The 23,163-nt window shown below is 39.6% G+C and overlaps 1 protein-coding gene and 1 long non-coding RNA gene across 5 annotated transcripts in view; one reads left to right on the forward strand and one right to left on the reverse strand.

The window, feature by feature from the left end:
* The first annotated feature begins 67 nt into the window (after positions 1-67).
* LOC120783017 lies at positions 68-6,640 on the forward strand. 2 transcript variants are annotated; one of them, XR_005706289.1, is made up of 3 exons: positions 68-354; positions 3,946-4,179; positions 6,550-6,640. It is a non-coding gene; the product is annotated as an uncharacterized LOC120783017 (long non-coding RNA). The 2 variants fall into 2 exon arrangements; XR_005706288.1 differs by having other exon boundaries at positions 6,547-6,638.
* LOC120783014 overlaps positions 2,026-23,163 on the reverse strand; it is a 28,959-nt gene continuing 7,821 nt past the window's right edge. Inside the window, exons 2-24 of one of the 3 annotated variants that reach the window (XR_005706287.1) lie at positions 19,769-19,966; positions 16,880-18,440; positions 15,638-15,841; positions 14,922-15,045; positions 13,929-14,022; positions 13,681-13,767; positions 13,441-13,557; positions 12,068-12,166; positions 11,838-11,986; positions 10,403-10,541; positions 10,059-10,181; positions 9,660-9,857; positions 8,521-9,488; positions 8,077-8,326; positions 7,501-7,590; positions 6,517-6,741; positions 5,666-5,836; positions 4,566-4,743; positions 4,320-4,436; positions 3,912-4,175; positions 3,407-3,715; positions 3,153-3,201; positions 2,026-3,011 (exon numbers count right to left, since the gene is read on the reverse strand). Coding sequence is in view for 2 of the 3 variants with exons in the window: in XM_040115672.1 (XP_039971606.1) it covers positions 3,163-3,201; positions 3,438-3,715; positions 3,912-4,175; positions 4,320-4,436; positions 4,566-4,743; positions 5,666-5,836; positions 6,517-6,741; positions 7,501-7,590; positions 8,077-8,326; positions 8,521-9,488; positions 9,660-9,857; positions 10,059-10,181; positions 10,403-10,541; positions 11,838-11,986; positions 12,068-12,166; positions 13,441-13,557; positions 13,681-13,767; positions 13,929-14,022; positions 14,922-15,045; positions 15,638-15,841; positions 16,880-18,440; positions 19,769-19,966 (5,673 nt within the window). In the remaining variant the exon portion in view is untranslated. The remainder of the gene's footprint in view (positions 3,012-3,152; positions 3,202-3,406; positions 3,716-3,911; positions 4,176-4,319; positions 4,437-4,565; positions 4,744-5,665; positions 5,837-6,516; positions 6,742-7,500; positions 7,591-8,076; positions 8,327-8,520; positions 9,489-9,659; positions 9,858-10,058; positions 10,182-10,402; positions 10,542-11,837; positions 11,987-12,067; positions 12,167-13,440; positions 13,558-13,680; positions 13,768-13,928; positions 14,023-14,921; positions 15,046-15,637; positions 15,842-16,879; positions 18,441-19,768; positions 19,967-23,163) is intronic. The other 2 variants (XM_040115672.1, XM_040115673.1) reach the window with 2 other exon arrangements.

Raw genomic sequence — 23,163 nt, forward strand, 5'->3', positions numbered from 1 at the left:
GAAAAAAAAAAAAAAGAGAGAGAAAAAAAAAAGAAGAAGAAGGGAACCTTTGGCCCCCGTACTCATTCGTACGAGCGCTCACATGTCGTGTTGTAGCCTCTGTGCGACCTCCGGTGATTCATGTAGTGTCTTCGCCTCAAGTCGTTTACAATAAGAGCTACTGCGTGGTTACCTAAACCTGAGCACACTCTCTGTACCAATTGACCTCTTTAGTTGTGGTGCAGTCGGGGCAGTAGAATTGCAAAGGTTGTTTTTTTGTTTTTTTCTCAATGTTGTAATGAGACAAGAATTGAGAAGTCTACAACACAGGTAGCTACTATGGTAGCAGGGGGGACTGATGGAGACCAAAAGCAGGTCAGTGGGATTCGTAAGTTGCTGTTGGGTTCGGAGCTGTCAGTGAAGATAGCAGTGAAGTTAGCTAATATGAAACTACTACCGTCGTGTTTAAGTGTCACTAAAATTTGGGAATGTTAATCAGCTTAAATAAAAGGATAGGGCAGGTGTTATTTTGTGGTTTTCTTCTTGTCAACCAACAATACAGTTTATTCAGGGGCGTAGCAAAAAAAAAATCTAGGCCGCGTGCATACACTGTCTCAGCGGGCCCCCTTGCCCGTTCAGTAATCCATTGCCCCGCCTGTACGCAAAACTACAACAAGCGTAAGCCCATGCGTTTGTAGTGGTTATCATGGTAATCAGTAATAAAGTGGTTTAAATGAATTTAAGAAAGTCCTTACAATCTAAAACCTCTGCATATTTTAGCCTCTTTTCTCAACATACTGCAATTATCGTGTGAAGCTTTCACTGAGTTTTAAGAATATCACAAGGCATTATTTACGTCACAGTTTGTAGGTCTTCATTATCCTCTGAGCCAACCCTGTCTCCATTATTATTAAACTTTTTTATGGTTATGTTAAGACTCTCACAGCACTTGGTTAAGGTTCGAGAGATCGTTGTCTAGTTTAATAGCGGAAAGTTCACAGTGACTTCAGACAGAAAACATTTATTCACATTAACCAAAACCATGATCTTTTCCTAAACGTAACCAAAGTGCTTTCATTGATGAACCCTTACCACAGACTCTGGATGCGAATCCTGGTCTCTGGTGTGACAGTCGTGCACTTTGTACATGCGCCATCCACCCCAACCATATCCTGGCGACTCGTTTCCTAAAAAACCTATTTGCTGTCGCAGTTTTGTCAAATTTTAGGAAATAGGGTTGTCGAAGCTTAAGACAAAGGTAGAAGGCCATCTTACCCTGGCGCCTACATTCAGAAAGAATTACATTTTCACTGTATGTCATACTAACAAAATCAAATAAGATGTCACTGGAATCATGTTTTATTTGCAGAATTAAAGTGAATTAGTTTCCAGCAAGTGCAGTCCAGCCTGTTGCTCCATAGAGGTAGCAAATTAAAACTTTAGAAACCTAAAGACACAATTGCTAGATATACAAAATGGGTAGCCCAAGTATTAAAATAAAACCCTGCTATAACTCTCAAAATGATTTACTGATCTTGACAGGGATAGTCATGTTAAATGATAAGTCTTTCTGAGTTATTAAACTTCTCTGATGCTGCTGAAGGTTTATTTCCATCAGTAAAACTCATCAAAACATTATAGTAAATTAATCATGTTCATGTGTTAGATTGGTTGGTCAAACTATTTATTCTATTTATTCAGCCAACAGTAATAGTTTACTTAATGCTAATATAAAGTTAATAATGTAAAATTTCAAAATTACACATAAAAACAATGCTTTATGAGGGCCCTCCCCCAGGTTGGGGGCCTGGGACCTTAGTGCCACTATTTCCCCGACTATGATGCCCCTGAGTACATTGAACCTGTTAATTGCCATTCTCACCACATGTGCCATTGTTGTCAAGAAAGTAATTTAAAAGGGATCAGTGAGCCACACCTTTGCACTGGGTAACACATCCTTTAATTATGATAAACAGGGTCACTGTTGTTTACTAAATTTCAGTGATGAATTATAATGCAGTTTGGGGGCTATAATGTTTCATTTTCTTTCGTTGAATTTTATTTTTATATGGTTAGTATTGTGGGCAGAACAAGTGATTCTTTACATTTTGCGAAGAGTTTTAAATACAACCTTTAATGAAATAGTCAAGGAAAACATGGATGATACTTTATGATGTTGTGATGGCTACACCTGTGTTATATGTCCATTTCTGAGCTCTATTTGAGCCACAGTTGACATTTGTGCTAGTAATGGAACTATTAGGCATGTGCAAAATATAGACAAACATTAGCCACCAATATTTATGTTTACAAATTTCAGTCTGGCTGTAAATGCTGTTGGTTAAGTTTATTGCAAAAAAAAATTGAGGTGCAAATAAAAACACAGATAAAAGCAAACATACAGTGCATACATCATTACTGCAAATATTCTGTATTTCAAATAGAAAGCCATACAACTGATGCATAGATCAATATCTTCATAGCAGTAACATATGAGTTTATACAAAACTGTTAATTAAAAGAAAAGACAGAGTGAATGTGTTTTATTTTCAGAGGAAATAAGCAATCGAGTTTGATAAATCTGTACAAACGGCAACACATTTACTGTAGGACATAAAAGATGACATTAGGTACTGCTTTTTTATTTCACCACAATGATTTAGCCATATTTTCAAACTACAGTATAGTTTAGCATTTTGTTATGAATGACTGTTAAGCGCAGACACAAAGACTGCAGAAACTCTATGATCTTCTGAATGAACTATGAAACTAGACTGATTTACAATATACTATGCAAAGCCATGTCAGGTGCAGTATGTATTTCAAAATTTGCCACTGTTCATGTTCAGAATACTGTGCATTTATAAACATTTTTATGACCTGTCCTTTTAGTGGTGAGATTAAAAAGATGTATTTACAGAGTGGTAAGGGATTACAGTAACAGATCGTATAAAAAGGTGTCTGTTTAAATAGTGTCCTCTTCCACACAGACATCAGCAGACTTCTCTTCTTTTCTTGGTTTACCTCCAGATCTGCAGGAAAAAAATGAAAACTTTAAACTAAATTTTTCATTCTCACAGCACATTTTATTATTGATATACACATATTAACTAACTGTTAAATTGTATACTAGGTTAAGTAAGATACGTGGTATAAAATTGCACTGTACTCACCTTGTACAGGTCAAACCTCAGTGGATTTTCCAAAGCTAGTGTTCTGAACCTGAGAGAATCATAAAAACATGATTCATTTAATATTAATCACAACAGAGGATTGATAATTGACATGAGAAAGTACACCTAGCATGCAGAAAAAATAAAGGAGGGCAGAGATAGTTTATTGAGTAAGTGATGAATGAATCTGTAAGCCATTCTGGTTGCATTAGGTGCTTTGCATTTCAAACACTTTTAACCATATGAACAATTACTCTATTACTGGATCGGAGATTTGCCCTGCACCTTGCCACGGGGGAGATCCTTGGCCTGGTACTGTGGTTTTTGTTTGGGCTTTGGTGCAAGTGGTGGTAGCGTTTTGTCTGGGGATCCTGCCAGAGCATTTGGTTTGTGGAAATCTGCTGAAGCTTCTGCTCGATGATTAACCGCAGCCTCCTTAACACTGATTACAGAGGCACAGACAGAGGGGGTGTCCTCCACATCTCCCCCGATAGCAGAGTGGTAGCTGTGACTGCAACTGCTGAAGCCGCTTACACTCTCTCCTGACGACTCAGAGCTGTCCACTGGAACGTAGAGAAGACTTGTTTATACACATGACAAATGGATAGATGAACAGATGGATCGATAGATACTATAGTTATGGAGGGAAAATCCAGTCAATCAACAAATTAACTGATAAACCTACAACCATCTGACCAACCCACTAATGTAACCAATGTATCTATCGCTAAAGTGTATATTGTACAGATTGCCACTTGCATAGTAGGTTCTGACTCCCACTCTCATGGTCCAGGTCATCTTCCTCCAGAGCTCCATGCTGCAATACGTATCCCGCAAGCACTCCCTCAACCGTCCTCCGCTTTGGCCCACACCGGTATCCCACAGGGGACAGCGAACCCCCTCCAGAGGAAGAGGAGGAGGATGAACTGCTTCCTGAACCAACAGATTTTGGACGACCCCCTGAGTGCCCATCCTGAGCCCCATATGATCCCACAGGTGACAGCGACTTGTTTTCTGCAGAGACTAGGTGAGAATAAGTTTTATCGGAGGAAGCGTGATAAGCTATAAAAATCCAAAGAGAGATAGAAAACTATCACAATACCTTCTGACTTCAATGAAAATAATGAATGACTGAATAAATCTGTGTTACTGGGAGCATTTACTTACTTCTTCCCATTAGCACATAGTTGACGGCTCTATCATTGATTGCTGCTTCACTGGGTTTGATGTCCATGAAAGGCTTGTTTCCAATACCCATAAACACTCTCTCCTGCATACGGACCTCTAAAAAACACGTGAAATGAAATCATGCTTTTGAAAATATTCCAAAGCTTAAGAAAAGACTTTGAAGCATGTACAAATTGAATACGCATTGATAACTGAAAGGTCACTGACACTGGTGCTTGTTGGTACCTCTGTTGTGTACTGCCTGCTCCCAGAGTATCCGCTCCAGGTCCTTTGTCCAGGCCTCCTTCACCTCCTGGCTAACTGCCTGGAGTATGAATGTGTCCTGGCTTTTCCTTTTCCTGAACCAGATCTCAAAACACAGACCACTGTCACCGCTGTTTTGGGTCATGCCTATGTCTGATGTCTAAATACAAACAAAGACAAACCGATCATGTGAAATGGTAGTTTCAAATATGGCAAGCAGCTTTTCAAGTTTGTCAAAACACAGGCAAGACTCCACAACTATTGAAATTTTGGCTTGTGGAGGATTATGCAGTGTGTCAGAGAGCCTACTAAACTGTTGGAAAAGAGAGCAAAATAATCGTTGTCTAAGTGGTGGGAAAAGATTGAATCTTATGGGGAGGGGTAGACCAGTCATCTGGAATACAGTACAGTGAATTTGAACTGGTGGTAGTGGTTGGCTCCTGGCCATTTTGCACGAGGTTTTAGTTTGAAGCTTATCCATGGCCTTAATAGGTTTTATGCTCAGATAATATATACTCAGAAGCTATTTAAAAGATAATTAAAAGTAACATAAAATTAATGAAATAATTCAGTTACAACTGATTATGCAGCAGCACATTTTATAATTATATAACTGCTTTTCCATTTTCTTCATTGTAATGCAACTATTTTTTTCAATAATTATCATAGTCTACTATTCAAATATTAATGCTTATGTTTGGCATATGATTAAAAGTCCTTGGCCAATTTTCATCTCCGTTTAACCTCTGCATGTAAGTGATTTGGAAGTTGTGACAAATAATGGAAATACCAATTTCTCTGGAAATAATGAGTAAACCTATTGCAAAAGAATCAGTATGTGTTAAGCATGAAGGAAGAAACCTTGTAGTGGCTTATATTGCTGTTATTGTGTTATTGCTGTATTTACTGGTACTTCTGGTACACATAATACATTTGAACTCAAAAAGTTGTGTGTGTGTGAGAGTTTGTGTGTGTGTGTGTGTGTGTGTGTGTGTGTGTGTGTGTGTGTGTGTGTGTGTGTGTGTGTGTGTGTGTGTGTGTGTGTGTGTGTGTGTGTGTGTGTGTGCATACATCATGTGTACCTTGAATGACTGTTTGTAGATATATGTGTCATTTCCTACATCCGTCTTCCGAGTTTTGCTAAAGAGGATGAGTTCTTGAAAGAGAAAAATGTGGCGGAAACATTTTTTCTTTCTTGATGTTACCAGGAACTCGTCTTGGCGTATCAGTTGCCCCTGCTCCTTCAGATTAACCTGAAGTACATAAAAGGAGAACACGCTGAGGCTGATAAGCCATGGTCATTTCCTGTAGTTGGCTCTAATGCCTTTGCAGTTCTTCAGAAACAGTGAAAAAAAAAGAGGAACCAAATAGATAGTGTGCACTTCCTTATTATTTCTTGCATTGCAAGAAAGTCCACAGAGTTCATAAATTGACTAACAAAATTGCAATGACTCCAACTCCTTCCCCTCTATTTCTGCTCTCCAGATAATGGAGCTCCAGGCCATTATGTCCCAAACACAGCACCTCCCTTTAGATTCCATGGAAAAGATGTTAAAACTACTGCCTGTCCTGCTCTCTTTCACCCAGCTCATCTCATCCCATTCCAGATTAATCGTGAATAATCAATGGTATTGCACTAAGCCAAAATATGTTTTCTGAGAACACTGCCCCTCATGTTCACTACACATCATCCTTTAGGGATCGATGGCATAGTGTTGCCCATACCTGTTTCCTTTCCCCGCTTTCCCCATTGCATTGTTTCCAATGGTGTTGCTCAATGATTGATTATAGCAATAATTCATGCCTATCACATTACATACTGTATGTGCACTATACCTGTATACGTGTGCGCTGTATATACTGTAAGACATGAAATCGTATTTTCTAACAATCTTGCCTGATGTTTGGGTTTACAAAATAACACAAAACTTACGTCACAGTTGTGGATTGCGTCCATTGCCAGCAGGTTGTTGCCATGGCGGAGCTGGAAGTGGATGACCTCCAGGGCAGCCTTGACCTCAGCAGTCTCTCTTGTTTGTCCCGGACCACACTCACTCATCATGTCCTGCAGCAGCAGGCTGTACTTACTGATGCGCTGCACAGGCTTCAGCAGGTACGACCACAGGTCCATTTTATCCCCCAGCCTCAGCTGCTTTTGCTGGTGTATGAGGAGAGGACACAGAGCAGTCAGTGAACCTGTGGCAGTGGTAAAGATGTACCGGTAAAGCTACAGTATCAGCCAAAGCTGAGTCAGAGAACAGCCTAATGTTAAGTGGATGGGACTCAACAAATCAAATCAAATCAGAACTGAAATGGTGTATTACACATTTAATTGGGAAAGAAACACAGATTGAGAGATTTGACAATTTGACGAAACATCATTATTTGTTAATTTCTCTTTATTATCCATACTATACAGTGAGGCTCAAGGGATACCGATGCCCGCCTGTCTGTTCCTTGGTCCAGACTGAAAGATTTTAACAACTATAGGATAGATTGCCATGAAACTTGGTGCAGATATCCATGTTCCCCACAGGATGAATTGTAATTCACTGGAAAATTGTCCAGTACTTTGGTTTATGACCAAATACCTGCAAAGCTAAAGACTAGCCTATCAGCATCCGCTGTACTCTGTGTTTCGTGCTGATTAGCAAATGTTAGCATGCTAACACACTAAACTAAGATGTTGAACATGCTAAATATTACCCGCAAAATATCAGCATGTTATTATCGTCACTGTGACCATGTTAGCATGTTGATGTTAGCATTTAGCTCAAATCACAGCTGTGCCTAATGGCTGACTTAGTCTTGTTAAAATGCACCATTCTCTTTCCTCTTGTTTAAGAAAATTCCCAAAGTAGTTTTAGCAGAGAAATTAGATAATGAACAGCAAAGGCAGGCTGGTAGTGGTTCTGACCTTGAAGAAAGCTTGTCCATGATTGATAAGAAGACTATCCGACTGTGGTTTGTTCTTGCTGTAAAGGGCATACAAAGCAAAGCTCTCTCTCTAAAATAAAAGGAATAAATAAAGACAATCATTATTTATCATTATCATCACCAGTAAAACTGTATGGCTATAAAATTCAGACCAAGTGTAACAGTGTTCCAACTGGTGTTCATGAAAAAGAAAATAATCCTGGAAGCTAAACACATGGTATTAGTTTACAGCCAGGACGAATCTTTTAGAGCTTTTGTTCCCCATCAATTCTGCGGAATTATTGCTTAAGTTATAGATCAAAGCCATGGACCAACACTTGACATCACACAGACTCACATCTGCCAAAGCCTGGTTGTGTAATTGAAACAACAATCACACAGAAGTTTGACAATCACATATTTATAAGATGTTCAGTTTAAGATTTAAAATTATTACTTAAAATAACAACATTATCAGTCTCAGAATTTGGACTTTTCCTAAACAAGGTGCATCACACTCTCAGAGCAAACTAGAATTCATTTTCAATACTGTCTCTATAACACACATGGCACCTACATGTCGTAGGAAACAGCGTCCCACTCTGAAGGGTTCATTCACACAACTCTCCAACTCATTTAGGAAATGATGTCGATGGAAGTCGTGGAGTTTCTCTAAGTTACTGAAGATGCTCCCCTTCTGGCCCCTGAGGTCCTGGGGGACATCCGCCCTCTCCAGCTCGGGGAAGTAGTGTTCTCGGACATAACCCAGAGCCTTTACATACTCCCTCTCTGTTGACAGCAGCTCCTCCATTATCCTCCGCAGTTTCCTGTTCCACATGTAGGAAATGAAAAATGTAAAATCACTGATTTTATGAAAGCTCATAACTAAACCCAGGGGATCATACTCAGTTTAATGTTATTCATCTGTGGGTAGAAAAAAATGTCTTATACAGTATGTATGGATATAATTTTTATTGTCCTTAGCTTTCACTTACAGCTGAGGGAGGGGGGCATTACTTACAAAACATTGCTGCTATTGTTTTCTGTTGGCGTGAGTAATGTCTCTGGAGTCCTAAAATCTTTAGGGCTCTGGGTGAAGACTGCGCATCCTTCTCCCTCCTCTTCATTACTGTCTCCTTTTGACTTGCAGGTCAAGTTTCCTGACCGTAAACTCTCATTATGGGATATGGGCAAGTTTTGGTTGGGCTTCAGATTATTTTCCAGCTGCTGCGTCCTACTCTGACAGTGTTTGTGTCTTACATTCAAAGGTGAAAAGCCAGATATGCTTGTCAGATGAGAGCTAACACATGATCCTTCGCTTAGGGACCGACCCAAGGCTTTGTGCAATGGAAAACCATTGCCCACCTCAGTAGAGTCTGTGCTCCTCAGATCTACCTCGCTGTGGTGCTCTCTTAGCCTCCATTTGGTTTCTGGATGACAGTCACTGTTTTGTGGAAAAACAGGAGTTGCTTCAGCTAATTTCTGTGCTTGGGGTTCTCCGTTCTCTCCCCCTTTCGAGTCAGGTTGTAAATGGTGCTTGAAACATGCAGCAGTGGTGCTTTCGCTTGCATTTTCTGGGATACCAACTAGCTCTTTAGCAGAGGTTGGCTGCTGTTCAAGGGGGTATTCATCCTCCCCCACTACACTCCTTTTCTCTTTCTTCTCTATTCCTCCATCATCCCCTTGATAGCTTGCAGCTGAGGTTTGCTGGATCTGGTTCTTAACTACTCCTTTTTTCTTCTGCATCTCATCAAGACGCCGCCTGACGTCTTGCTGCTGGACCCAAGTTGCATTCCAAACTTTCATCACCCCAGAAGCCCCTGATCCCACTCCACATGCCTTAACTTTCAGAGCCTGGAAGTGCAAGGTGGAGAATTCACCACCTAATCTCTCTTCATACATCTGGAGTGTGCTTAGGGTCTGAGCTAAGTAACACCCCTGCTCTACCTGCTCCAAAAAATGGCTGCATTCCTCGGCCAGGGCAGATGCCTAGAGGGAGAGAAAGAAAAGTGAATTCAGCATTTTAGATTTAAAGGTTAACCAAAATCAGACAGAAATATGCAGACAAAGGGAAAAAAAAAGACAGAAAGAGAAGAGCCTTAAATAACAAATGTCAAATGGGAGGAAAAACATGGAGCAAAAAAACAACAACCCACAAACCTGATAACAGAAGCGATAGACGTGCACCAGCGTTTCCAGTTCTTTGTACCTCTTTTCTGCACGTAACATAAAACCATCCATATTGGATTTGAAAGTGCTGACCAGAGTATGAAAAATATCTGTTGCAGGACTGGAGTCACAGGTGTCAACAATGCCCTCTGCCTCCGTCACTAGGGTCAAGGCATATTGTTGTTTCTCCTGAGATAAACGATAAGATGTCAAGTGGAGCAACCTCTCTGCAAGTTCTTAATCTACCATTTACCGTCATCACTGCATTCATTTAAATATTTCAGCTTTGGGAGAATAAGAGAAAAATGTTGGTATGTTTGCAGAAAAGCAGAGATCCAAATAAGGATAACTTTGCTTGTTTTTAAATCCCTTGAGATATTGGAAGAATACCTTGGACTGAGTGAGAAACTGTTGGAAGTGCTGCAAAGCCTTTTCAGTGCACACCAGGGTATTATCTATTGCATAAGAGTCCATCAGTCTCTGTTCACCTTCTGTATTGAACCAGGTCCCAGCCTGCAAGACATAATGTAGAATCACACAATGTTGGTTTATAGTTTGGCAAGCCATGAGGGTGGTATTACATTTCTTATTTTAACAGTCACATTATGACAATATGGACAAAAGGAGACCAACTTTCATGTCCCTGTCTACAACACTACATTAATGAATTTTAGATGCTTCAGTACACATTGTAGATTTTATTAGTGTGAATAAGCTGAAAGAGCAGGTAGTACCATGCTGATTTTTGCCTCCATCTCTCTGAGCCTAAAGAGGAGCTCCAGGTGCTGCAGGGACTCATTCGATCTCATCACCAGCATGTGGAGCTTCTCCTCCACTTGGTTGTACAGACTTGTTACTGACTCCAGAGCATCTCTGCAGGGAAGGAGAGACAAATATCACTGACAACAACAAACTCTGAGACAAATAACACCCGACTTGAAGTGCATTGTGAGGTATCATTTGTAATTTCAAGTGTGTTATGGGGGCAAATGCTCTGCCCTTTAATTAGAATGACATCAAAAAATTTGTATGACATTATGATTTGGCGTTATGCTTTGAGTTTTTGCCAAATAGCTGAATTTGTAATTTAAGCATTAAGTTAATTAAGGCTGTGGGATGGAGTGCATAATAACTACACATGCACTTCAAGTGCTTGCTGCCTTGATAAACTGTTGTATCATACTGTTGTAATTACATATAAGTCTAGTATAAATGATGTATGTATATCATAATATACTGTAAATGTTTCACAAATATTTCTAAGGAATAATTAATTGATTCAATATTAAAAATTCGTTTTTCAACCTAAACAAATGGCTATAGTATCAGTTGGCTGTTGATTTTCAGTTGGCACATAATTTAAAATTAAATGCCATCCACCTGTTGCTGTGTACACATTTGACACACAGCTTTAACTGTGATTTAAATCACAGCTGTGAAACAGAAACATATGTCTTACTGTATACAGTGGTGGAAGAAGTGTTTAGATTATTACCTTAATAAGTAGCAATACCCCAGTGTAAAAATACCAATGAGAATCCTGCATTCAAATGTAACTTAAGTAAAAGTATGTAAGCGTTATCAGTAAAAAGTGACATTATGCAGAAAGACCCCTGATAGTGCAAATCCTAACTCCTTTTTATACTGTTTGGTTGTGAAATCAATAATATTGCATCATATTTTATAAAGTGTTCATATTTTATTGGTAAAATGCAATGCTTCTGCACACCCACAGTGCACCCACGCAGGTGTTTTCACTCATGTTGCATAATTAGACCTCTTCCCAGGGCTGAGTGGGTGAGTACAAACTTGGCTTGATTTATATCTCTCTCGCTTTCGTTGTATCTGTTAGAGCATGACAACCTACATCATTCTTATTAGTAATGTACATAAAATTCGGGTGTGCAGAGCAGAGCCATTAATTTGTAAAGTAACAGTGACTATAGCTGTTATATAAATGTAGTGGAGTAAAAAGTTCCATAACATAGAAATACTCAAGTGAAGTACAAGTACCTCAAAATTTGTACAGATCTTGAGTAAAAAAATAAACTATAGATGAGCTTCGAACAATGTAGATCGAATGAGAGTTGAACAATGCTGCTCTCAATGAATACTGTACTGATTTGTATGAGAAGCAGAACATAAGTGGACTTAGATATTATCTGATACCTGTAGTCTTCAGACTGTGGAAATCTGAACTCCTCTCTCCTCATCCTGGCCAGTACAGCCCCTCCTTCTCTTTGCAGAGTGACCAGTCGAGTGTCCTCGAGCACATCTTTCATTGAAGCCCTCTGTTCCTGAATGCGTTGCTGCACATCCTGTGGCACATTCAAAGTCAACATTTATGCACCTGTCCAAACTAAATATATTATATCATGGTATGGATGTGTGCATTTTACCTGGGCCGTGTCTATCTTTTTGCTGCCATCCACTTTCCTGATGGCCTTCTGCAACAAGCTGTCTGCCCCACGCAGGTCAGTCATGAAAGAAACCAGTTTCTGAAACGAATTGGGTTCAAAGCTCAGTGGAGATGAACAAACATGTTGCAGTGTAATGAAAACAGGAACTTTCTGGAGATGAGCCACTACATATCAGCCATCAGCTGCCTAGGGAGAGCACCATGGATGGTATTACCCTAAGGCAACATACAGATGTACTGAGGTGTGCTCATTAGCTGGAGCTCTCCACAAACACAGGAGACTGCCCTCAGTGTGCTGCTACCTATGGCAGAAAAAGACCTCAGAGATACTGATTCTTGGATGTGACCACTAGTTTGACATCTTGTATTATGGAGAACTTGTTCATCTTTGCCCGTCTGCTTTGTAGGCAACACAGCTACTGCCTAAAGCTGTTCCTCAGGACTATTTCATTCTTCTGCATCAGTGGTTCTGCTCCCCAGCCTTTTTAGATTGAGACCCTTTTCAACGAGGCTTTATTTACTAGTTACCCATGTCACAGTTTGCATGCATATGCCTACCAGTGCTGGTCTGTAAAACAAAAAAAAAACCTTCTCCCTCTGAGTTTCAGGTTTATTTAGGGATCTGAATGCCTGAGAAAATAGTCAAAAAACATAATTTTTTGTTGCAGAAATATATGTAATCATGCCACATCCCCTATGGGGTTGTGTTGGTGGTGATGGGGGATTCTTCTACGTAACAAACTTCAGCTGCTTTGGTCTGACCTGCAGTTTAATACCCTAATGTGCAGAAAACATGAACTGTACCTAACACTGTATGTTGAAAATTGTTTAAAAATTGTCATACTTTGACTTCAATGCAGTTTTCAACTCCGATGTTACAACACATTCATTCCAATTCATTTATGTTGAAATCCTGTAGATCTTATATGACCTATTTTATATACGTAACAAACTAAAGTGTGTTTAACAAATGGTTGAGCATGTGGTTGACTTTAATCAGTGAGGGTCTGTACTGATCAGTGTTGCAAGACCAGTGTACAATACCTACCCTCTCTTAACAGTCAGTAATTTATTTTAGTAATAACTAATCAAATTTATCATTCAGATAAGACTCTGCACTTTGACCATGCGGCTGTATTCTCCCTCCACTCAAAAGCTAAAGCTACACAGATAAAGAATGTTTGGTGTGGGTGTGCATCATCCGCAGAGGGTAAACGTTCGTCAATGCAAAAAAAAAACAAATAAACAGCAAATTCCTCTGAATTTTTCAGGAAACACAGTTTATCAAAGTGACTAAGGGGTTTCATACCAAAGCTGCAGCGGTTTTGTAGACATGTAGTGAATATTCAGTACCTGATGGAACTGCAGCCAGTCTGCATGGCTGTAAGTAAAGGTACCACCGAGGTCAGATGTCAGCTGGGAAGCTTCAACTGTCTTGTTTAAGGATTTCAAAGAAGTTACCATGTCCATCTAAGAGACAGAGACAAAGGCTTGGCAAGGAAGGAAGGAAAAGTAGCACTGATATCTGCTGTCACATCGGACTAAATTAAAAAAAGACTCAGGGATGACACAAAAGGTTTTTTTATTTCTGACCTGCAGCCCAGGCTGTTTTTCAGGGCGTGGACAAGTGTCTTTATCCATCAGCATCAAGATACTATGCACTGCATGAAGAGCTTGCTCCTGCAGCAGGTAGTAAATAAATTAAAGACAAAAAATTAAGGAAGACTGTCAAGTGTTTTGATTTAACGCAAGTAGTATTTGATGATGATATGTTTGTTTCTGGGTGAGAGCTATGGTTGAGTGTTCACTCAGACATGTGCATGTAGGTGTGTTGTTTTAACCTGGGCCATCAGCAGAGCTTTGTAGACGTGAAGCGGAGGATTCTTCTTCCTGGCATTGATGACTAAAGTCATTCCCAGCTCTCGAACATCTTTCCTATGAAGGCATTCATTCATTTCGGATGCATGAGGACATAACCATTTCGTCACAGTGGTTTTTATGTGGAAATTGCACCATTCAAAGGGTTTCATGCTTTACTGATTTCACTTCTCAAATCTGCATTTATGTTTTTATCTCTCTCAGACATCCACACAAACACACACTCCCCCTTCTTCATTTATCCTATTCCACTTCTTTGACAACGTCACACATACCCCTCTTAATGCCCTCTTCTTTGGATACTGTTGTGTGAAGCTACATCACACATGGTTGTTTATTCTAGCAAAGCCTTGCATACCAGAGAGTTGGCAGCCGGCCTGGCTAGAGACTGTTGGGAGTAGGGCTCTTTACTGGGGACACAGGAAGGCCAAGCTATCTGGTAGAATGGCTTTTTGAAGTTCAAAGACTCATTTAAATCCAGTGTAAAGAAATAACACTGTTAAAGTGTTCGCTAGTAGACTTGAGAGTAGCTAGTACAGTAGTTTTGGCAGAGGGTCAGTACAGGTCAATGTTACTGCCAGCTGATCTAAAGGCAATACTTGATGAGACAGAAATATATATTATATATTTTTTTTATTTTTTTTTCTATTAGTTGTTAAACAGTAATTTTTCAAAAGATGAGACATCAGGAATCTCTTAGTTTGGATGTAAGAGCATGCATCATATTCAAAGTCTGCCTTGATGATGATGCTCTGCCGCCCTCTTGTGGTCAGACCTCTTATTACATACCACCACACTGGGACCTTCGCAGTAAGCCAACAATGAGAAATTTGTAATGGGACAGGTGCACCGGTCAAGCTTTCCTCCAAATATGATCAGACTAAAAAAAGGCCTCTTACTTACAAGTATTTGGTCTTTTTTTATTACAGAGATACATAAAGCATAATTTCTAGTACCTTGGTATGGAGTGTAGGTAGAGCAGCAACTCGCACACATTCTTAGCTGATACTAGGGTTGACGTCCACTCCTTCCTGTCACCATGAACCTCAACAACTGCTCTGCCTGTCCTGTCCCTGCTGCCTGGGAACAAGCAGGGCAGAGAAAAGTCAGTAAGGTGTAATTGTTTTTCAGGGAAGGAAAGGAAATAAAATTCCACAACACTAAGACAAGCAATGACTCAAGTTTTGTTTATTGTTATACAGTAAATTGGCTTGATTAATACTACGATGATTGGGAAATCATCCAAATCACTGACTATCTATATCATTTTGCGTTTGTTCTTTAAGACATTTTGACACTCGTACAAGAGGTGTCATGAATTCTAGTGATCGGTTGGGACTTCCAGTCATTTTAAAATCTGATCATTTACATGTTGATGTCCAGTGAGAGTTACTGAGGTCACAGGTAGGTTCTTAAGGTCATATGGCAGTCCTAGGAGACTCATTTGAGTCAAAGCCTTTTTTTTTAATGAAATGCGCCATCTCAGTGTAACATTGTCATGCAGTGACATAAGAGTAAGGTTTTGAGATGCATAAGTCTGTATAAACTTGGGGATTATTTGGGTAAATGCACAGAAAATGATTCTTTGATACAAAGCGAAAATCGTGCTAAAAGATAATCAACCACACTTAAATACGGGATTGCTGATATCAGACAACTTAGTGCAAATTACCTGGCAAACAAATAATGCCCAATTCAAGCAGACCACTGATGCTTCTGAAACTGTGTTCCTCTGTTTGTCGAGACTGAGGAGTGTCAGAACTTGCAGATAGAATCTGAACTTGTGGCGAAGGTGGCTTTTCTATCTTTGAGTGGCGGAGCCTGGAGTCAGCTCCATCTGTGATCGAGGAAGTTTCACTCCTGCTTGACTGCCAGTCTGTCAGTAGACACAAATATACATGTTTTCTGATAAGCAAAGAAAACCTAAAAATACATATCTCATTGGAACATTGCAAGAAAAAGTTAGTCAGTACGAATTGTGTTTCTCATAACTTGATTTAGTTTAATTCATCTGTTTTTGACTGTTTTTCTTGAGGGAATTCTTCTAGACATCACTAAGATTTCTTGTAAATGACCAACCTTATATTCTGTCCAGAGATGTTTGCTCTTTCATACTAACAGTAATCATTAATTTCTTCAGCCACACTCTTAAGAGCCCTCTATCAACATGAACCTACCCTACACAGCTGCACAGCTGTGTGCAGACAGAATTTAAACATTAAGTCTGGCTTTGATTTCAGACATCTTAACTTGTCTCTCCTTGGAGCCAACAAAGCCTCGCCTGTGCTCTGTCTCCTTGCTACTTTAATAGTCCATGACAAGCATGTCTCCAGTCAAGATCTCAACATGCCCCTCTGAGGGCATAAGGGTGCATGCCAGTGGGTGCAGGGGACACAGAAACCTCCTTCTTGCATGTTATGCTGTCGCTCTACATTAGAGGATTGCTATGCTCTTTCTTTTTACCCAGTGGTATCAGGCCCTCTCTTTCATTGGAGTGCAGCATGCTATTTCCGTTCACTCCCTCAGTAATGGGAATGACGTGAATGCAGCCGTACTGCCAAAGAACCCAGACAGCAGTGGGAGAATCCCCAGAGGAAGATCATACTCAAGCCTGACCTTCCACCTTTGAACCCTCTTTCTAAAGAGCCTTTATAAACTGTGACCCTCAGTGGAGCATGTTCCCTTAAGCACACGGGGTCACAGTCGAGTTTCAATCAGTCTGTTTGATGTAAATGTTCAGTGGCCCTTCAAGCATTGAGCAACAGATCATAATAAATGGCTTTGTGTGCAATAATAACAATGTACAATCTGTGTGTGTGTGTGGGTGGGGGTTAAAAGCAAATCTGTAGAGAATGACATTTTGTATCAAAAAACAAGCTTGAAGAGTCAGTCTCAATTTGCTCACTCTGCTTACCTTTTTTCGAGCACTTTCCAGTCAGTCTTTCCAGCTTAGGAGTCACCTGATCCAACAGTTCACCTTTCTTGCATTGGATTATGTTGGAGATTGTTTCAGGGCAAATATCACTATGGCTTCTGTTGTTGAGTTTATAGAGAAGTGGACTCCCTTTAGGTGTCTCTGAGACAGTGGACAGAGATCTCACCTTAACTTTGTGTTTCCCTGATGGTTTTACAACCTCCACCTTCTGCTGTGGTTTCATGTTGTCATCACAGGTCTCCGAGAACACATCTGACCCTGGATGCACACTAGCCTTATGTCCCAGTGGGTGGGAAATAAGTTTTGTCTGAACTCTCTGACTATGGCTCAAACCAGGGGTTGATTTCAAAATTGTGGGTGATTCTTTCATAAGGTTTTCAGTTTCAGAACTTTTAGGAAGGTCTATATGGTGTGACACAAAGTCTTCTGGTGTTGGATCACGGCAGTGTTTGTATTGGCAGAGCTCATGACGTATCACAGCCTCTTTAGAGTGGTTACAAATGGTTCCAACTTCATCGCTTGCTTCAAAAGTACCCTTGGATCTTAACTCCCCCTCCTCACGAAGTCTGACCTCTTCCAGGGCAGATAGGAGGTCTACACTCCCCCTCTCAAAAGTTACTGGGTTTCTCAGTGCTGCCAGGTAAGAGTCTCTGTACCGACACTTCAAGTCTTGGTCAGTGAGCTCCTGCCCCGGCTTTCTCTGGCTGCATGCCGTACAAGGCTCCTCTGCATACTGAAGGGTGCGTCCGCAGGGAACACTTTGCCCAAGTGGTACAGGTGGAGGTGGTCTGACAGGTTTGAACAAAGCTGAATTGGGTGGATTTGGATAGCTGTCTCTCTGTTTATCTACAAAGTCCTTCCCTTTAGCAATATCAACCAGGTCTACATAATCACCCTCAATCTCTCGATAGTTACGACTGTCCCAAGTATTAGGAGAAACCCAACCTACAGGTTTAATCAAAGGTTTGGTGCATGATTTTGGTTTTCCTCTTTTATGCTCCATTTTGACATGTTTGGAAGAACAGTCCATAGGTCCCAAAGATGCTGACATCCTATCCTTTATAGTAAGAATCATGGCTTCCATCGGGAGGGTGGAGGAGTTAAAATGGGAGGGAATTAAGATCTGCTTTGGCTCAGGGGGAGCTTCCCGATAAGTGGGCATGATCTTAGGCTTGTCCAGAAACTCTGGGATAGCTATTTTGGCCCAGGGCAACTTTATTACTCCTTGATCTGTGCAAAGCAAGCAACGTGACAGAGGAGTTCCATGGCGTCCTTCATTGATGTCCTGTAGCCAGTCTTCAGTGAAGATGCAGGGGTACGAAGTTTCAGGCACGGGGGTCTCCTCCACTTCTCGACAGCCCTCTTCCAGAAGACTTTTGAGGACAATGCGAGCCGCTTGGTCCCCGAAAGGTTCCACCTGTAGATAGAAGTCTCCAGGACGCAGAAGCAAAGGGTTTACAGGTGCTAACTGTATGATGGTTTTGTTGTGGAGACATAGAGGCCAGCCCTCACAGCGGAAAACCACATCAGAGTATCCAGCCTAGGAAAAAAAAATATTGAGCATCATTACAGTGTAATTTTGTTTTAATTTGCTCTAGGTATTAAAGTTTTTGTTTCATTGATTTATTTTTTTCACTATTTCTGTGTTGTTTTCTTCCTCCTCCTGTACAATAATCTTAGCCATCCTCAGTAAATTCTCTGTCTGAATATACTGTTAAATTGACTTTACCCGTATAATTTGAAACATTTATGATTTCAAGGACATTTAATGCATACAGGATATGAAGAGCTGAGTTATCTCACATGCATTTCTGAGTTTCTCTATAGTGTATACTGTATAAACTGGTCTAACGGTATACACTAGCTAATCTGTGGCTTATACATTTATCATGGTTTTAAATAAACATTATTTATGGAATGCATAGACAACTGCGCTCCCCGCCACTACCCCAAACTGTATGTGAAAGGATAGAGGGAGTGTCAGTGTTCCAGAAATAAAAGAACGATGTCATTAGGACATTCTGAGCCTTAGTGATGTCAAAAAATATTCATAGTGCAACAGGAAAAAAAGTTTGTATTATTTATTTTGTCACTCTTTGTCCTATAATTTTGAGTCTTGCGGGATGTGAACAGGAATTATGTTGCCATGGAGTTAGTCAGACATGCTGTGGGCTACAACTTGAGCCTGTTTTCTTTAGCCTAAATTTGTTTACATTTTGAAAAACTGGTACCATTAAAAGTTTAATTATTAGCTGCTTGTTTTTGCAATGTAACCATGGATGTACAGACAATCATCACTGGATTACACTGATACTGAAGAAACCTTCCAAATGTGATGTAATAAGGAGCTTCCTTTTTCTAAGCAGATTTTTTATTCACACTGAAACTAAAAATACATATATCATGTCTGTGTGTTAAAGTGTAACTGGGTTAAGACTCTGACAAGGAGTATGAGTTTTGACAAAAATTGCAGTAATTCATCTCACGCAGTATTCTTGTCCCATGTCTCTCCCGCAACCCCTAGGGAAGTGCCTCACAATCTGAAAACCTCTACATAGTCTAATCCAAATCTGTCAAATAAGTCATATTTATACAGGTGTAAAAATAGTAAATCTATCAAATGTCACTGCCACCCCAACCTTCTCCTTTTTTTTGATTACAGCTATTTTTAAACTCCCTCCAAGAGCAGGGCCTTCAGGTGCCAAATCTAACTGAATAACTAACTGCATTAAATTTCTTGACAAACATTAATTGCTTCTGAATAAACTGATGTTTGTATGGTTACATCTTAGAGAATTTTAACAGAGGTGTAATAAACTGTAAGAGAGAGGACGAACAAGTGTGTAAGTGCAGATGTGTGATACTCACACATGCTGCCTGTTGAACACTCTCCAGCAGGTGTTTGGAAGGGATGAGGAAATCTAGCAGGCACTGCAATGCATCGCCATGGTAACGCTCCTCAATGGTGCGAAACAGCTGGCTAAGGACGATAGGCGCTGTGACCTCGAAAGGCGGGAAGAGGGCCGAGAGGGCACTTTGGATAGACGAATCCAGAGACTCTGGGTTCTAGAGGACAAAAAGAGATGGACGTCAGTGAGTCGAGGTTTGAAGAGTCTTGATGGATAATACATATACTGTGAGACTGGCTTAAGTTTTCTCCAGGACCTCAAAAATACCAGCAACATACCATCAGTACTTTTGGACCTTATTTGATCACGTGCTTGAGCCAAAAAAGCCAAACCAACTCCACCAAAACCATAACTAACTAAGAGGAAAAAAAAAAAAAAAAAAAAAAAAAAATATACCCTATATGCTAATGATTGCAAGAATACAGCTGCTGTGCATACAGTATAATGAAAAAAAAAATACATTGCTGTATTGCTGCATAAATATGGTGGTGGATGCCCATTCTTTTTTTTTCAAAATGAGATTTGTATTTTATTTTAACTAAAGGCACACATAAACACAAAAAAAAAAAAAAAAAAATCTTTCATTAGAGATTTTTTTTATTATTATAATTAAAACCCTCAACCTGAAATCTGGTGAAACCTAATTTTTTTTTTTTTACTTTTTTCATGACATCTGCAATTTGCATACCATTCCCATTTCCATTTTTTTTTATTCATTTTAATATGTATATAAATATGAAAAAAAAAAACAAAAACAACCTGGCAGCAATCTATATAAAATGAAAAAAATCAATTCATTTTGTCATGGTTGGGAGGAAGAGTTTGAAAAATAAAAAAAAAATTTTCTTTTTAAATGGGTTCACCAAATTTCATGGTGGTTATGGAATATCAGCACCAACCATAAAAGGGGTCCAGTCATGGCCTGCTTTTTATGTTCATGTCACCTTTAATACCTTCACTTCTGTTAATTCGGAGTTAATGCAAGTTTTAGACAATATGTGATGTGCTTTTCTTAGTGTTTAAACTCTGGTCAGGCATTGCTTTTCATTGTTATCTGCACTGTGCAAGTAGAGGTTCTATATGCGTGAAAATTAGAACCACTTTTTTAATGTGGGCGGTAAATTTCAATGCTAAATGTGTATTTGGACTTGCCCGTGGTAACATTGATTCATTTGAAGAAGGTCCACATGGCCAAGATATGTGGATAACAAATGCTCTGCAAATGCAAAATGATAGGACAGATATTTTTCTTGGCCTTTACCCCCTCACTGTGCTCATTTGGAGTCCCTCAAAGAGCTTTCAGTTTTAAAATCAGGAACAAAAGGAAACAGTGACATGCTTTTCTACTTGAGTAAAATTTTGGATCTGTGAATTCTTACACAGCAATATCATCTCAAACGAACTCAAACATGATGAAGAAGTCTATCAACATAACATAGGACTTTGAGGTAAATTAAAAACTGTCATATTTCAAGGGAGGTATGTCTAAGCCTAATCAAAAGCCCTCAACTGTATCTGGAGATGATTAAGTCTGTGCTGCATGAGTATATGTAACTTGGTTCATGTCTGGCCAGGATACACTTCTTTTGAGAAGGTGTATTTGTAGCAGACCAGGGCATCTCATCTTATTCAAAGTCACACAAAGAAGAAAGCGGACAGAGAAGCATATGGTTTCATCACAAATGCCCACAAAGATGCAACTGTGTAAAATGTTTTCTTTTACACTTGGTGCTAGTGTTTATTGCATGTACAAATCTGCTTTTGGTAGCCATCTGAATGTCTGCATAGGATAAGCTACTGGAACCAGCTATGGGTGACGTCCAGCTAATTACATGGAAAGTATACAGTTGAAAAAAAAGGGAATTTTAAAGTATTTTTTGTATACCAGAGCAACTGTAAGCAGGAATCTGAGGTGGTGATGATTTTAGATGTGAGGGCTGCCAACACTGATTAGTAAAACAACCGACACAATGCTGAGCATTGCAAATAATTTACTTTTGATTTGATTTTTTTATATGGATGCGGCAGTAAAATGACTTTTGGGCTTTGCCTGTCAGTTGGCTGTATAGTTTCATATGAAACAAACAATTACTTTGCAGTAATATGCTGATGCACAAAATTAAAATGTAGCCTTATATGTAGCAAAAACTTTGCCTTTGGGTATTAGGTGGAAATAATAAAGTTAAAAAAAGAAGCCAAGGCTTATTATACACCTTTGCCATATAATCTGTAAAAGTCTAAAAATCAGTGGCAAAGTATGTACCTTTGTTAAAAGAGTCTACAAACACGTTGGTGCCTATGTGAGGACAACAGTGCTTTGAGCTAAATGCTAATATCAGCAGGTCAGCATGCGAACATGAACACAGTGGCAATGTTGAGCAGTTATAATGTTAACCATTTTAGCATGTAAGTACGCTAACATGTCACTAATTATCGCTAAATATAAAATACAGCTGAGGCTGATGTCATTAATATGGCAGGTATTTGGTCAAGTATGAACAAATTTTAGCTTGATGATGACACTAGATGAAAAGTTAAGGAATTACCAAAGTTATTGAAATCCAGTCTAAGTGGAACATGAATGTCTGTAATAAATTTCATGGCAATCCCCAAAATAGTTCTCAAGACATTTCACAAAAAAGAAAAAAAAAACAAAAAACCTCATGGTTGTGACCAACCCACAGACTTATCGACGTTGCCATCCCAACATTGTTTATTTCTAAATAAACAGGATCCTAGGGGCATCCTTGGTTAATCTCTGTAGAGCCTCAAATATATCTAATACACCATTTTCAATATCACAGTTTTGTCCATTTATTATGATTTGTTTTAGTTTTTTTCTCATTTAACACTTGTAGCGTGTATTGAAACACGTACACGTGTTCTTTTCTTCACGTACAGTATAGTCAAATAAATGTCTGTTTGCAATGACAAGAAAAGGAATAACAATCATGTTGATTTGACACCAGAAAATAAGGACTTGACACTTACTTTGGATCTGGACAGGTCTTTGAAGCTAACCACAGCAGGCATGTTATTCATGCAATCAATTCGCAGCACCCTGCTGTGTAAACCTCCCGACCCCACAAAGGACCCTGTTTTTAGCCCCTTCCTCAATTTAGCTTGATGGCCTGACCAAGACCAGGAGACTGGCCCAGGGTAAACACAAGTGAGGCAGCTTCAAAGACCTCACACGGATTAGCACTGGGGCTGTGCTGAGCGTTTGGCGAACGAATATTTATGTGAGCAACTTGGACATGAAACATTGGGAACAGAGGTCATAAATTTTCAACTGTTCATGATTCACTAAATATTTCAGTAAATCATTCAGCCTTTGCATTCACAGATAGCTAT

Source organism: Xiphias gladius, chromosome 21, assembly GCF_016859285.1.
Source record: "Xiphias gladius isolate SHS-SW01 ecotype Sanya breed wild chromosome 21, ASM1685928v1, whole genome shotgun sequence".
Classification (NCBI taxonomy): Eukaryota; Metazoa; Chordata; class Actinopteri; order Istiophoriformes; family Xiphiidae; genus Xiphias; species Xiphias gladius.